Raw genomic sequence first — 14473 nt, 5'->3', positions numbered from 1 at the left:
AAAAACTTCATCAGACCTCCACCCCCACCCCCAAGCAGGATAAACTAAAAGCAAAATAAAAGCCTCAATCAAAGCATATGTAATTATTCTAAAAGCAGCTAGAAGCCAAAGATAAACATTTAGAAACCTCAAAAGCAACTGCAGAAAGTGACACTGCAGATAAAGAACGATGATTCGAAAGCAGATTTCTCACCAGGAACTATGAAGACCTGAAGGGGGCGGGGTGGGGAGCAGCATCCTTAAAGTTCTCAGAGGAAAGAATAGTCCACCCTGAATTCTAAAACCAGTGAGAATGGCCTTCAAGAAGGAAGGCAAACTGAAGAGCATCGGGCTATCGGAAAGGAACGACCAAGTGAACTTGTCAGCAGAAGACCTGCTCTCAATGACGGAACTGCGAAGGGAGGTTATTCAGGCTGAAGGGAAATTACGCTGAGCAGAAATCTGGGTATTAAAAATTGAGAGTGGTAGACATAATAAATATCTACATAAACATAAAACATTATATTTACCCCTGGTAAGTTCTTTAAAATATGTATGACTGCTGAAAGAACAACTTGGACCACTAGTGGATGTGGTTATGGATGTGAAATTGATGAAATTCCTCTGAACACTCTAACACAGAGCTCCGTGGGAGACGGCCAAGGCGCCTGTTGGCTTCTCAGGCTTCTGTGTGGCAGTGTTAACCTCAGAGATACACTGTGCTCATGGATCAGAAGGTTTGATGTTAAGTTGCTAATTCTCCTCTAACTGGTTATAGATCCAGTGCAACCCGGAATGGATCAAGATCTCTACAGCATCATTGCTGTGTAAACCGCAAGCTGATGTTCACATCTGGGTGGGAAGGTAAAGGAAGACGTTGGAAAGCAGGAAACACAGGGAGGAAGTAGGACAGGCGATGGTGGAGACTGCAATCAGTGAGGCAAAGCACCTGTGTGTGATTGTTGTATGGAAAGCTGATGTTCTGCCTGATCACCCGCAGCTAACTCAGAACAAAAGGTTAAAAGAAGAAGGTATTAGAGGTCATCTCCCCCCCCCCCCCACCCCACTCCCGGATCTGAAGACTTACTATCAAGCTACAGCAGCAGTGGTGAAAAGACAGAAATGCTCGCCTCCACGGACTGGGAGGGGGACGCCAGAAAGAGATCTGCACGTTGATTTTCAGCCCAGGCTTGGAAACATTTTCAGCAAAGGTAAAAATCAATTGTTGTCTTTGCAACAGACGGCTGTGGAAGAACCGCGTGCACGTACGCGCACGCACGCGCACGCACACACCATCCACAGCCGGAGGGGGTGCAAGATGGACCGGCACCGAGGGGCACTGGTAGTTTGTTACTGATTTAAACCCGCTTATGCACAGGACTTAAGAGATTCCGCTCCCCGCAGAAATGAAACGCTACATTCCCACGAAACCCCTGCGGCTCTATTCATAACCGTCAAACATCAAAAGCAACCCATTACTCTTCAGCTGGTGAATGGAGAAGAAACAGCCACCGTGGAATGCTACTCGACAGTAAAAATGAATGAACGACAGACACACGCGATAATGCACCGAAGACGCTAGACTCAAAAGGACCAGTGGGTACGGGTCTATTTACATGGCGTCCTGGGGGGCGGAAAACAGGTCCGATCCTTGCTTGCAGCAGGACCCCTGGGTGGGTTTGAACTGCCTACCTTTTGGTTAGTAGCCAAACTTTGAACTGTTTACATACCAGGGCTCCCTGCTTGACAAACCCACTGCCAACCAGTCTGACTTAAAGCGATCCTCTCTGGGACTTCCAAGGCTGTAGATCTTTCCAGGGGCAGACAGTCTCTTCTTCCTCCTCCCACGGATCTGCTGGCGGGTCTGAATCCCAACCCCAGGGTGAGCAGTCCAATACTTAACTTTAAAAAGCCAACAGCACTGTTGATTTGTTGACAGAAGGAAAGAAAGAAGGACTTCCCCATGGTCGTCAGCAGGTGGCGCAGACACGCACAAGAAAGGTGGAACCGGCTTTGCTCCATTGGCCCGCAGACACTCTCCCGCGCCCCGCGCCCCGCCCCGCAGAAACTAAGGTGGGTGAGAGGCAGGACCAGGGGCAGGGGTTGTCAGGGACAGATCCCTCGATGCATATTTCAAATAAATTCTAAAAACCAAACTCACTGCCATTGGGTCCAATTTGACTCCCAGCCACCCTGCAGGACAGAGTCGAACTGTCCTTGTGGGTTTCTGAGGCTGTGAGTCTTGGTTAGGTACCAGTTAGTCGGCTCAGACCCATATCGGCCCTGTGAACAAAACGCTGCCGGGTCCTGCACACCCTCACCATTGTTCCCATGCCACCGTGTCGGGCCATCTCATCAAGGGCCTTCTTGGTTTTTTCGCTGCCCCTCCACTTTGCCACGCACGATGCCCTTCTGCAAGGTCTGGTGTGTCCTGACAATATGTCCAAACTAGGTAAGATGAAATCTCTCCATCCTTGCCTTTAAGGAAGCAGAAAGCCTCGCACTCACCTCCCCTCCTCCCCCCACCGCCCACGCTTCCAAGCCTCCAAGCACAGCTGCTGGGAGCTTTCAAACTGCTGAGCATGCGCCTAGCAGCCTGATGCTTTATCAGGGACGCCACCAGGGATTCTTCTATTTCAAACAGAGGGCCAGACAGCCAACGTCTAGAGTATAAAACTACACTTGATCCACTCATTGCTGTCGTGTTGAATCCAACTCATTGAAACCCGATCAGACCGTTCCATACGATTTCCATGTGGGGCTGCTAACCACAAGGTCAAGCGTTCGAAACCACCAGCCACTCCTCAGGAGAAAAATAAGGTTTTCTATACGTGTAAAGAGTTACAGTCTTGGAAACTCACAGGGACAGTCAACCCTGCCCTATAGGGTTGCTATGAGTGGGAGTTGACTCCGTGGCAGTGAGTCTGAAGAGCGGCAGTCACATAAACCCACAAGGGCAGTCTGCCCAGTCCTCTAAGGTTGCTGTGAGTCAGAATCTACTTGATGGAGTACAAATCCTTACAGAGGAGCCCTGGTGGCAGAGTTGCTTCCATGGCAGCCCATGATCCAAGATGTTGCAGTTCAAACCCACCAGTCCCCCCCCACACCCACCCACCGGGAGAGAGACAATGCTGTCTGCTCCCGCAAAGAGCTCCAGCCTCAGAAACCTCAGGCAGCGGTCCTACTCTGCTCCATCACACGGAATCACCACGAATAGGAAGCAATTGAATGGCTGTGGGCGTAGAGTTTTAAACTCCTTACAGAAGCAGACTGCCACATCTTTCTCCCACAGAGCAGTGGCTGGGTTTGAATCCCTGGGAGCCCTTAACTTCTGTGCCACAAACAAACAAATAAACAAACAAAACAACTTATTGCCACTGGGTCAGTGCAGACTCAGCCACGAAATAGGTTAGATTTGAACGGTCTCCTTTGAGTTTCTGAACCTGTAACTGTGTACGGGAGTAGAAAGCCCCGTCTTGCCTCCCTTGGAGCAGCTGGCGAGTTTGAACTGCCATCTTTATGGATTACGGCCTAATGCATAAGCACCAGGGCTCCTTCAATGGTTTCCTTTGATCCAGTTTTCGAAACAGCATTTTCTTTGTATTCACTTTCCAGAACAGTCACAAGGGCAGGGCATCAGGCGTGGCCTGGGGCTGTAGTCTCAGTCTGATGAAGTGGGAGGCGGTGGGAGCCAGAGGACAGGACATCTGCTGTGCAGCCCCAGGAGGCCAGAGTCCTGGTGGACGCCTCCTACCCGGCGGCCTTTGGTACCTCCGTGGGAGCAGGGCAGAGGGGGTGCTCAGTCTCTGTGCACCAGGCCTGGAGACTGAACCATGAACCTGACCCAGCCTCTGTCCTGCAGGGCACTTCTGGTCAAGAGTGGGCAATGGGTAAGAAAACAAAATATGCAAATGCAGGTCTGGGGCGGTTAGCAGTGGAGGAAGAGGGGGAAGTCTGGGAATTGCAGACAAGCCTTACGCTGTTGGGAAGACTCTGTCTGTGTGTGTGTGTGTGTGGGGGGGATCCTCCAGGCAGAGGGTAATGTGTGAGCAAGGGCTCCGGAGTGTGGACTGGCTGGGGCACAGTGAGTGTCAGTGAGCATTCTGATGTGGCTGGAGGTTCAAAACCAAACCAAGCCCACAGCCACTAAGTCAATACGGACTCAGTGACCCTACAGGACAGGGTAGAACAGCCCTGTGGGTTTCAAAGGCTGTATCCAAGGAGTAGAAAGTCTTGTCTTTCTCCCCTGTGGTGGCTGGTGGTTTTGAACTGCTGACTTTGAGGTGAGCAGCTCACCTTGTAACTGACTCTGCCTTCAGAGTTCCTAGTTGGAGTACAGGACTCAATAGATAGTTTATCCAGAGGAGGCAGTTCAGGAAAGGGGAGTGCCTGAGCTCTTGGGTGCCAGTGGACTAGTTAGTGTAGCAGTCTAGTGTTTCCTTGTCCTGCTCGAATGTGTCTACCTCGCTGGCTTGACTGTGTGGCATCTAGGGCCTCCTAGCCTGGTACAGCCCCAGTTAGCCCTTGTTCCCGTGTAGGTGTTCAAGGTGCCCTTGTTGGGATGACAAGTGGCCATAGTTAGGGGTCTCTCGGTCCTCTGTGACTCCCATGGTCCTAGTGACAGCAAGGACAGGAGTAGGAGCTAGTTCACCACGTCTCTCCAGTCTAGCAACAGTTTGGAAGAGGAAGAATAGATGTTATTCTGTGGATCTCAGAGTCGAGGGGCTCCTCTCCGAGTGTGGAAGCCCCTTCCCAGGAGAAGGAATGTAGGGCAGAGTAGGAGTCCGGAGCCCTGCTGGAAGAGCCCTCTGTCTGGGGGCCCCACTCATGACATTGTTCACTTTCTCTTGTTCAACTCCAGGGTAAAGCTGGGCTTCTTCAGGCTTGGCTCTGGCTGCAAGAGGCAGTGCCCAAGGAGTGGAGGCACATTAGCAGCATGGACAGCCTGGCCACCTTCCCGGGCTCTGGGAGCAGTTCAGTGAAGGGCTGGCTGAGGTGGTCTCCAGAGGGGTGGCCAGCCCCTGACTTGTTACCCTAAAGTAGCTCTGAGAACAGAGCGTGGAGGGTGTGAGGGAGCAGTGAGTGGTAGAGGAGCTCAATGCATGCCACAGGAATATTATTACCCCACCCCCATCACGTCTCCCAGTCTGGGAAAGGCCAGGCCCATAAATTAGGGGCTCGAGTCTGCCAGGCAGAGACTTTGTAAAGAAGCCGATGGACTTTAGTCAGAGCAGGCGGTGCCCCTGGAGGTCACTAGCCCAGCCCTCATCCAGAACAGAAGAGGAACGTGAAGCCAGATAGGGGCAACAATTTTCCCAAGGTCACAGCCTTGGACAGGGGCTACAGAGGCAGGTGCTTGCTTGGTCATGTCCATTGGCTGGAAATCCCTCCACGGAAAAATGCTGATCTCTCTTAACAAAAGCTCACCTCCCCAGTTCCAAAGACATTCCCTCTAGTAATACAGCCAAAGTCCAAAATAGGTCTTGGCAAATACAACATGCTATTAGTTGTGGGCTCATTGTCAGCAAAATGCTTTGAGGTTTTTCTATGTGAGCTTCTCTTCTAAGCATTACATCAATAGTTGTCAACAATCAACTAATTGAGTGCCTACTGTATGCCACTTGGTGTTTAACCTTGGTGCCACTCACAGATGCCCATTCAATGCCCCTCTTGGCTGCTGTCTCACAGCTTGCCAGTGGCCTTTGGCCTTGCGGGACTATCCACGGGTTCCAGGGGCCCCTTAGCCTCACCTGCTCTGCAGATCCAGCCATTCAATCAGCCTATACTGAACATAACTCTGCCACTCATGGAAGGGTCAATAACCCCTTTAGCCGATGCCCAGAAAAAGGAAACCTCAGGACTGTGAGGCCCTGACCTGGTCTTGGTAGACTTCGTAGATGAAGGTGCATTTGAACTGGGTTTTGAAGGATGAGTAGGAGTTTGCTGGGAAACTCGAGGATCAGTTCTAGGAAAGGTTCGAGGGATCAGTTTAATGTCTTGTAAATCTAAGGATTGGTAGAGACATGATGGTAGCATGATGTCAGACGGGTCTGTGTTCTCCACTTCTGCCTTCATCCATGAGGGGCAACAGAGACCTCTGCCCTCTGCAGAAGTCCCAGACTCCCTGAGATGGAGTCCATGTCCATTCACAGCGACCCCAAAGGACAGGCTAGAACTGCTCCTGTGAGTCAGGGACATGCGGAGGCGGGGTAGGCTAGGTAGGGGTGCTGCTTACCTGCAGAGCCTGGTCGTTCCTCCCTGCCACCCATCTTCTTTGTGCCAGCCTTGTGCTGGCCACTGGAGTCATAGAGACACTGCCACTAACCTGAGCCGTGCCCACAGACCAGACCAGCAAAGGGCTAAGGCCCCACTGGATGGCCAGCCTCGCCCTGTGATATGAGGGGCTTTTTCAGTTTGTGGAGAAATGGAATTTTTTTTTTTTGGTCATTGGTATGTTTCCCCCAGTAGATAAAGCACAGAATGGTGTGTGTGTGTGTGTGTGTGTGTGTGTGTGTGTGTGTGTGTAGTGACAATTGATGCAATGGCTTATGGATACAGGTGGCGGGGGATGAGGAGTTTGAAGGGAACCGGGGAGCAAATGGTGCATTGTAGAGGAGGGAGGGGGGCTGGAGCTGACTGTGGGGATTGCATACAACTCTGCAGATACGGCTGAATGACGGAAGGGTACGTATGGCACATGAATTTTATCTCGATCAAACTATGGGGGGCGGGGCATATAACTTAAAAAAGAGAGGTGTGGAATAAGATCATGGAATTTTTCTATGAGCTTTTGGAAACCCTCTCAGACATGCTGGAGCTAGTGCTGGAAGTCTAGGGTGGGCAGAGGCCTGGGGGCTGCAGGGGCAAAGGCTGGGGATGGGGGGCACTTACCCTGAAGAGAGGAAAGGAAGATAAAAGGCGTGTGACTGGGAGGGGTGTGACAGACATGAAAACACTACACACGGACAGAAGCGGGTCAGACTGCAGGGCTTCTAGGAGCCTGTGAACACGGTGACACTTCCTTTCAAGTCAAGCCATGTTGTCCTCTCCTGAGACGCGTCTACCCTACCCTGAGCCAGGTGGAACCGGGTGGAAGGTAGGAGAGGCCCAGCAGGAGTCCAAAAGACTGGATGGTCAGTCTGAACTGGGCACCCAGCTTGCCTGTGACAGCCTCGGACAGGGGTGCTAGCTCCTTCCCCTTAGGGATGGCTGGGAGAATGGCATGGTTTGCTGGGAGATCAGCCAGCCCCAGCGTTGTCCCCCTTTACTGTGAAGGTCTGTCCTGGGGGTCATGGACCCGCTCCTGCCCCCAAGGCAAGGCTGGACCTGTAGGGGGCGCCGAATGCTCTGTCAATGAAGTAGGAGCTGTGTGTTGAGGCGGCGGCGGAGGAGATGGCCAACATGGCTTCTGAGGTCCCATCCATTACCATCCAGCCAATTCCGATGCGTAGCGACCCTACATTGGGGTTTCTGCAGCTGTTAGTCTTTACTGGGAGCAGACAGCCTCCTCTTTCTCCCACCCAGTGGCTGGTGGGTTTGAACCATAGACCATTGGGTTACCTGAGAGCAGACTTCTAGAAGGCACACATTCTCAGATAATGAATGCTATACTTCTGTTTTATGGTCCTTGTGATTTGGAATGTGAAGTCATCCTGCCTGGGACTTTAAAGCAATAAATAAGCCCCTTAGCCAGGCTCCCCTGGCCTGGAACCCACCGGTCTCTTCCTTCTGCATCTGTGCAGGGCTCATTTGATCTAGGCAGCCGCTTCTCTCTGCTTCCCCAGCCAGGGTAGTAAGGACTCCACAGGACACGAGGGAGTATCAGGTCATTCATCAGAGGGACAATCCCAAAGCAGCAAATGAGCCCTGCTTTTGCCTGCAGGGGGAATTAATTGCATGATTCCCAGTGGCTAAAGCCCCCCCCCCACCATAGCTTTGTCTAGTGTTTGTTAGTCTAACTACTCCCCACCCCCCTCTGCCCCTCCCTCACCCCTCACATACACATACACAGGACAGGAAGGTTAAGATGCCATCCTGCTGCGGATAGCCCCATCTCAGGAAACAAGACGCAGAATGACTTTGGAGAACCATGCCAACCCAGTGCGAAGTCCCTCCCTGTGTCAAACCACAACCCTACTATGCAGTCAGGGCCCACGTGCTTCCTGAGAGGACAACCAGGGTCCCCGCCCCACCTCTGAGTGGATCGATGAACCCTCCCTCCCACCAGATCCCAGCCCGTCAATCAATGGCCCCAGGGTGGCAGGAATGATGCGGCACCTCGGAGAAGCACAAGTGCTGGAGGTTATTGCAGACTTTATAGAAAATCGCCCAAGGGAGACCCAGCTTTGAGGGGTGTGGGGAAGGGAAGACAGGCCGCAGGGCAGTATCGGGGGTGGGGGCTTCCTGTGCGCAGACGCTGCACAGGTCAGCCATTCTGCTTGACCTAGGGGTGGGAAGTCAGGGAGAGGCAGTCCTCTCCCTACTTACCAATTGTGCTTTGGGATCATGCAGAAGGCAGAGCTCTGACCCTGGACAGGAGCACTTGTGCCTGAGTCAGGAGATGAGACTCCATTCTCTTCCAGAAAGCATAGGGTGTGTGTGTGGGGATGGGGTGGGAAAGGCACCCCAAGAGATGGAGAAATCAAGAGGCAGCAGCTCCCTATCCCGCAGCCACCCCCAACTCCTGAGGCATGGGTGGATGAGGCACCCTGGGACTGAGGTCTGACCATTCCTGCTGTACCCCTAGGACTCTCTCCCTCCCCCTAATCTGCCAGTAGGTGGTAGGAGTGTTAGGCACCCACCCTGAAGAACTAGTGAGCTCATCCTGAGAAGGAGGGGAATGGGCATATCCCAGAGGAGGGATGCTTCTCTGGCCATGGCCCAGTGTGTGGCGGGGTGGCTGGCACTGAGAATAAGTGATGGGGTGAGGGGGATGGAGACCCTAAGTCTCAGGCAGGTGGATGACGCTGGGGACAGGCAGAGTGTTGAGGGCCCCAGTGGGGAATGGCAAGGGTTGGTGCTAGCCTATCGCTAGAATGGGGTGTGCCGGTCTCAACTGGGAGCTGTGCCCCAAGCCCAGAGCTGGGGTGGTGGGAGACAGGAGGTATGAAACACATCTTCAGACTGGGGGTGGGCCCCCTCTGAGCCCGGGGATGTGGATGTCCATGCAGAGTGGAGGGCTCAGAGCTCTGGAACTGGGCTACAATGCTCACAGACTCCTTTTCACGGGGGTGCTCTGGCTGAAAAAGACAAAATAAAACAATGCCACCCAGAGCACGATGCCACCCAGGACCCCTGAGCCCTGGAAGGGGAGCGCGAGCTCCCGAGGAGAGCAGCAGTCGGGGCTCGATATTTCCAGTTGGAGCAGCCCCGGGCTCAGCGTGGAGGCGGGTTCAGAGCTTCCCATTTGAAGGGCAGAGCCTGTGAGTGAGTCTAAGAGGGTGAGGGGACTCTCGGTGGTCCAGGCGGGATGTGTTAAGAGCTTGTATGGAAGGGTCAGGTCTCTGGAATCCACAGAGGCGTCTCAGGGTCTATGATGGTAGAAGCTCTGGGGGGTGGGGGGTGTAGGAAGACAGGGGTGCGGCTTGGAGTCTCTGGGTGGGGCAACGCCATGATCCGAAGTTCTAAGGTCGGTCCAAGGCTGGTCTCAGAGCCCCTGGGCCACGACATTTCATACCAACCACTTCAGATGCGGCAGGGGCAGGCCACAGTGCCCCAAAAGGGGCAATCGCCGGCACGAGCAGTCCCCGCTGCCCACCAGGCAAGGTTCAGAGGCCTGAGCCCGGGGAGGTGGCTCGGGAGCTGGCGGGGGCTGCTGGGGCAGGAGCGCGGCGAGGGTCTGCGTCCTGTTCGTAGCGGTAGTGGTAGCCCTCCATCTGGTCCCTGCAGGCCTCGCGCAGGTTGCGCATCCAGCGCTGGATGCCGCGGCGGTTCAGGTAGAGCACCATGAGGAAGATGAGGCCGATAAGCGCCAGCACTAGCCCGAAGAAGACGTAGGAGGCCTCCAGCTCGGGGCCGGCCAGTTCCGCGTTGTCCCCGCGGCCGTCGGCGTTGCCCTCGGCAGCGCACCGCAGCTCCGCCTCCTCCAGGTCCAGGAAGGAGCGATTGAGCAGCGGCCTCGGGGCGGCGCAGCGGAGGCGCCGCGCGTCCGGGATGCGCTCCGTGGCGTTGCGCAGCCAGGTCAGCAGAGGGCGCGCGGTGCAGCCGCAGCGCAGAGGGTTGTTGGCCAGCAGCAGGCGAGGCCCCGCGAGGTCGCCATCGCGCTCCAGCGCACGAAGCTCGTCTGCGCCCAAGACGGTGAGCGCGTTCCGGCGCGCGTCCAGCTGCTCGAGGCGCGGCAGGCGCAGCGCGGCGGGCGGCAGGTGGCCGAGCGCGTTGCCCGCCAGGCCCAGGAAGCGCAGGCCGGCCAGCTGGGCCAGCGCGGCGTCCAGCGCGTCCAGCAGCGCGGGGCCGCGCTGAAGCAGCGCGTGGTTGAGCTGCAGCGAGCGCAGCGCGGGCAGCCCGCGGAAGGCGGCGCCGCCCAGGGCGCGCAGCGGGTTCTGGCTCAGGTCGAGCGCCGCCAGGCTGGGCAGTCCGTCGAAGGCGCCGTCCTCCACCACCTCGATGTTGTTTTGCGTGAGGCGCAGCGCGGCCAGCAGCGGCAGGCGCACGCCCGCCCCCTCCTCGTCCCCGGCCGCGTCCCCGCCGGCGAAGGCGGCAGCGCGCAGCACGGTCAGGTTGGCGCCCACGATGGTGAGGTTGCGCGCGTCGGGCGGCACGTCCCGCGGCGGCTGCCGGAGCTCGGCGCCCGACGCGCAGCGGAGGAGCAGCTTGGGGCCGGCGAAACAGTAGCACTGGAAGGGACAGGGCGCGGCGCGAGGGCTCAGCGCCGCTGCCACCAGCAGCAACCCCGGCAGCAGCGGGCCCCCGGCCCCCGCCTGTCCCGCGCGCGGGGCCATCGCCGCCGCTCCCGCATTCAGCGCCCGGGCCGCCGCGCTCACCCGTGAGTGGGGAAACCTCGCGCGGGGACGAGTGGGACGAGCCCTGGAAGCGCAGAGGCTGGCAGTCTCCGCGGTCCGTCCGCGCGACTCCAAAGTCCGAGGAGCGTTCGGTGTTCTGGCTGGGGGGGGTGGGGTGGGGTGGGGTGGGGTGCGGGGCTGGAGCGCGAGCGATCGGGCGGGGAGCGGGATCCCCCGCCCTCAGTGCCCTGCTCGCCCTGAGCGCCCGGCCTCCGACTTCCGCGACCGTTCCGGGCTCGGAGCCGAGTGGGAGGGTTTGCCTCCCTCCTGCCCGCCGCCCCCCCCCCTCCCCGCCTCCTGGTTTCCTCCTCCGCCCCCAGCGGAGTCTCCGCGCCCTCCTCGCCGGGGGAGGCGGGGTGGGCGGCTCCTGAGAATCAGGGCTTCTGGCTTTTGCGCGATCTCTCCCTGCTCCGACTCTGGGCCTGCAGAGAAGTTTGGCCCCCCAAAGCTTTGACTGGCATCCTCTTCTTCAGCCCCCCTTCTCGGGCATGTAAGCGAGTGCCTCCCTCCTCTGTCTGGCACAGCGGGCGGGTCGGGCGGCCCCAGGGAGTGAGACCCTCCTCCCCTTCTCCTTTTAACAAGTGCTAGGGGTGAAGGTGGGCTGGAAAAGTCGCTTCCTTTTTAGCCACACCTTGCCCTCTGGGCTGCGCCTGCAGAGTGAGTGGAAATATCCCAGACGGGGCCCCTCCTTCGAGACCCCGTCCCGTTAGGCCCACGTGTGTCACCACCCTTGTGGGTTTGGTGAGATCAGCCAGCTCTCGGCCCTGTTCTGTGCTGAGGGGGCATGGAGGGGAATCTTCTCCAGCCCTGCCCCCAACTCAGGGCCTTGGGGGTTCTGGTTCCTCCACCTGGCTGTATGCCTCCCTCAAGCACCCCTGGGTGCAGGAACCTGGTTGGAGCAGTGATTCAGTCTTTTGTTGACCCCTCCCTGTCCCAGCGCCTGGACACCTCTACTAGGTTCTCCTACAGGGTCCCCTAGACACCCTCAGCCTTCCTTCCTCTCTAAGCTACTGCACCTAAATCGGATGCTAGGATTTGGGGCTCTAGAGGCTGTTTATAGGTTTGTTTTATTCCAGCTATTTCCCCACCCCACCCCGCCCCCCAGAATTAGGCAGCTCCGGACCTGATTTAAAGAGACAGACTCCTGAGAAGGGAGCACTCCTGGTCCTGCCATGAATTATTCAGGCTGGAGAGGGTGACACTGGATCCCCCGGTCATCCAGATCCCTGCCGAGCTGGCCAGGATAGAAGCTCCCCGGCCCCTCCCTGCCTCTGAGGCTCTGAATCGGGGCTGGTTGTGGAGTTGCCTCCTTCCCAAGGTTATATTTAACTGCTCGACCGAGGAATCAATACCACTGAAGGAGAAGAGGCAGACCCTGCGCTGCTGGCCCGGGTCTCAGGCAAGGACCGACAGCTGATGGCTGTGGATTCGAGGGGGTCCTCGCCCTCCCCCTCCCCCTTATCCCCATTACAATCCTTTGGCTAGTGGCCGATAGGGACAGTAACTTGCGCACACAAAGTTGGGCGTTTGCATACACATGCACATCCAAGGCCTGCTTGACAGATCCAGGTGTTCCCACGCACGGGCAATCACAGACTCTTGCACATGTACATATATGCACATGCATATACATACATGTTCATATGCACGGGCAGGCTTGCATAAGCATGTGCGTGGTTCCAGGCAGGTTCCAGCATGCCTCATGCAAGTACAAATGAATCCAGTCATACATGTGCACATATGAACACAGGTTTGGTGTGTTCTGGTAAGTGTCCCTAGACTCACATGCACATAAATACTTGAACATGCACCCTTCTGCATCTATGTAGGCTCCTGGGGACATTTTCAGAGGGACCAGCATGTGCATCCAGACACTAGGCAACACTGCGCCTGCTCCCTCCTGCCCTCCACCGTGCCCTTTGTCTGTGGGGGTGACAAGCAAGTGGTGGCTCTTCTTACTAGATTCAAGTACTCACATTGATGCCCTTGGGCCTGGGCCCTCAGCTGGTGTGGTCCCCGAACCAGGGTCCATGTCAGCTACAAGCCTTCCTCTGAGGTCTCCTCTTTCATGATTGCTTACCGCTCAGGGACCACCAGCACCCAGTAAACATTTATAGGTGAATAAATGGGTGGATAGGGGACCTCTATGGTAGTCTCCCTGAGGAGGGGCTGCCATCTCCCTGAATGGGGGTTAGTGGAGCCCTCCTTTGGGGAAAAGAGACCCAGAAAGGACTTAGAGTCAGCAGACGCTTGAGAAAAAGGCCATGGCTGTGCCACACACTCCTATGTTTTATTGATTCTGCAACGACATTCGACTGTGGGAGCATTGTCAACTATGGAGAGCAAGGGGAGAAGGGAGATCCCAGAGCACTGCACTGCACTCTTGTGGAACCTTTACATGGACCAAGAGACAGTTGTTTGAATAGCACAGGGAATACTGCATGGTTTAAAATCAAGGCAAGAGGCGCATCATGGTTGTATCCTTACACCATTGTTCAGTCTGTATGCTGAGCAAATAACCGGCTGTCTGATGAAGACCGTGGCACTTGGAGTGGAGGAAGAAGACTCGTTAGCAACCTGTGATATGCAGAGGCCACCATCTTGCCTGCTGGAAGGGAAGAGGACTCGAAGCACATGCTGATGAAGATAGAAAGCAAATCTACAGCCTTCCCTATGGATTACATCATCACAAAACAAAAATCCTCACAACTGGACCAATAAAAAAGTATCAGGATAAAGATTGAAAATGCTGAAGTTGTCTCCGTTTTCATTTGACATGGATCCACAGTCAACAAACGTAAAAAGAGCCGACAAGAAATCAAGTCATGCATTGGGCAGATCTGATGAGAAAGACCTCTTTCAAGTGGGTTACAAAACGAAGGTGCCCCTTTGAGGACTCAGGTATGCCCGGCCCAAGCCAGGGTGTTGTCAGCCACCCCAGGTGCATGCAGCAGGTGGACAATGAATAAGGAAGGCCAGAGCAGAATCGATGCCTTTGAATTCTTTGCTGAGTGTACCATGGTCTTCCCGAGAATAAACAAATATGCTGAAGAAATCCAGCCAGCATGCTCCTTAGAAGCGAGGAGGGCAAGCTGTTTGTCTCGGATACTTTGGACCTGGGACTAGGTGGAGCCAGTCCCTGGAAAAGGACATCATACTTTAAAAAAATTATCTTATTGGGGGCTCGTACCAACTCTATCGCAACCCATACCTGCATCCATTGTGTCAGGTACACTTGTACAATTGTTGCCCTCATCATTCTCAAGACCTTTTCTTTCTACTTGAGCCCTTGGTAATCAGCTCCTCATTTTCCCCCTGTCTCCCACCCTCCCTCATGAACCCTTGATAATTTATAAATTATTATTTTTTGTGTCTTACACTGTCCCTTTACCCACTTTTCTGTTGTCTGTCCCCCTGGGAGGGGGTTATAGGTAGATCTTTGGGATTGGTTCCCCCATTTCTTCCCCCACCTTCCCCTTCCCCTCCTGGTATCGCTA

The 14473-nt window shown here is 55.4% G+C and overlaps 1 protein-coding gene across 1 annotated transcript; it reads right to left on the bottom strand.

Annotated features, from left to right (window-relative positions):
* Positions 1 to 8323: 8323 nt before the first annotated feature.
* Positions 8324 to 10916, bottom strand: TPBGL (trophoblast glycoprotein like). The gene has a single exon (XM_075548669.1). It carries the CDS (start codon positions 10914 to 10916, stop codon positions 9747 to 9749), a length of 1170 nt encoding a protein of 389 aa, XP_075404784.1. The 3' UTR covers positions 8324 to 9746.
* Positions 10917 to 14473: the final 3557 nt, after the last annotated feature.

This window comes from Tenrec ecaudatus, chromosome 4 (assembly GCF_050624435.1).
Source record: "Tenrec ecaudatus isolate mTenEca1 chromosome 4, mTenEca1.hap1, whole genome shotgun sequence".
Classification (NCBI taxonomy): domain Eukaryota; kingdom Metazoa; phylum Chordata; class Mammalia; order Afrosoricida; family Tenrecidae; genus Tenrec; species Tenrec ecaudatus.
The sequence above is the reverse complement of the archived record's forward strand: the minus strand, read 5'-3'. Positions and strand labels throughout refer to the sequence as shown.

Excerpts from the sequence above, each read along its gene's own strand:
- TPBGL (XM_075548669.1), bottom strand. The coding sequence starts at position 10,916 with ATGGCCCCGCGCGCGGGACAGGCGGGGGCCGGGGGCCCGCTGCTGCCG.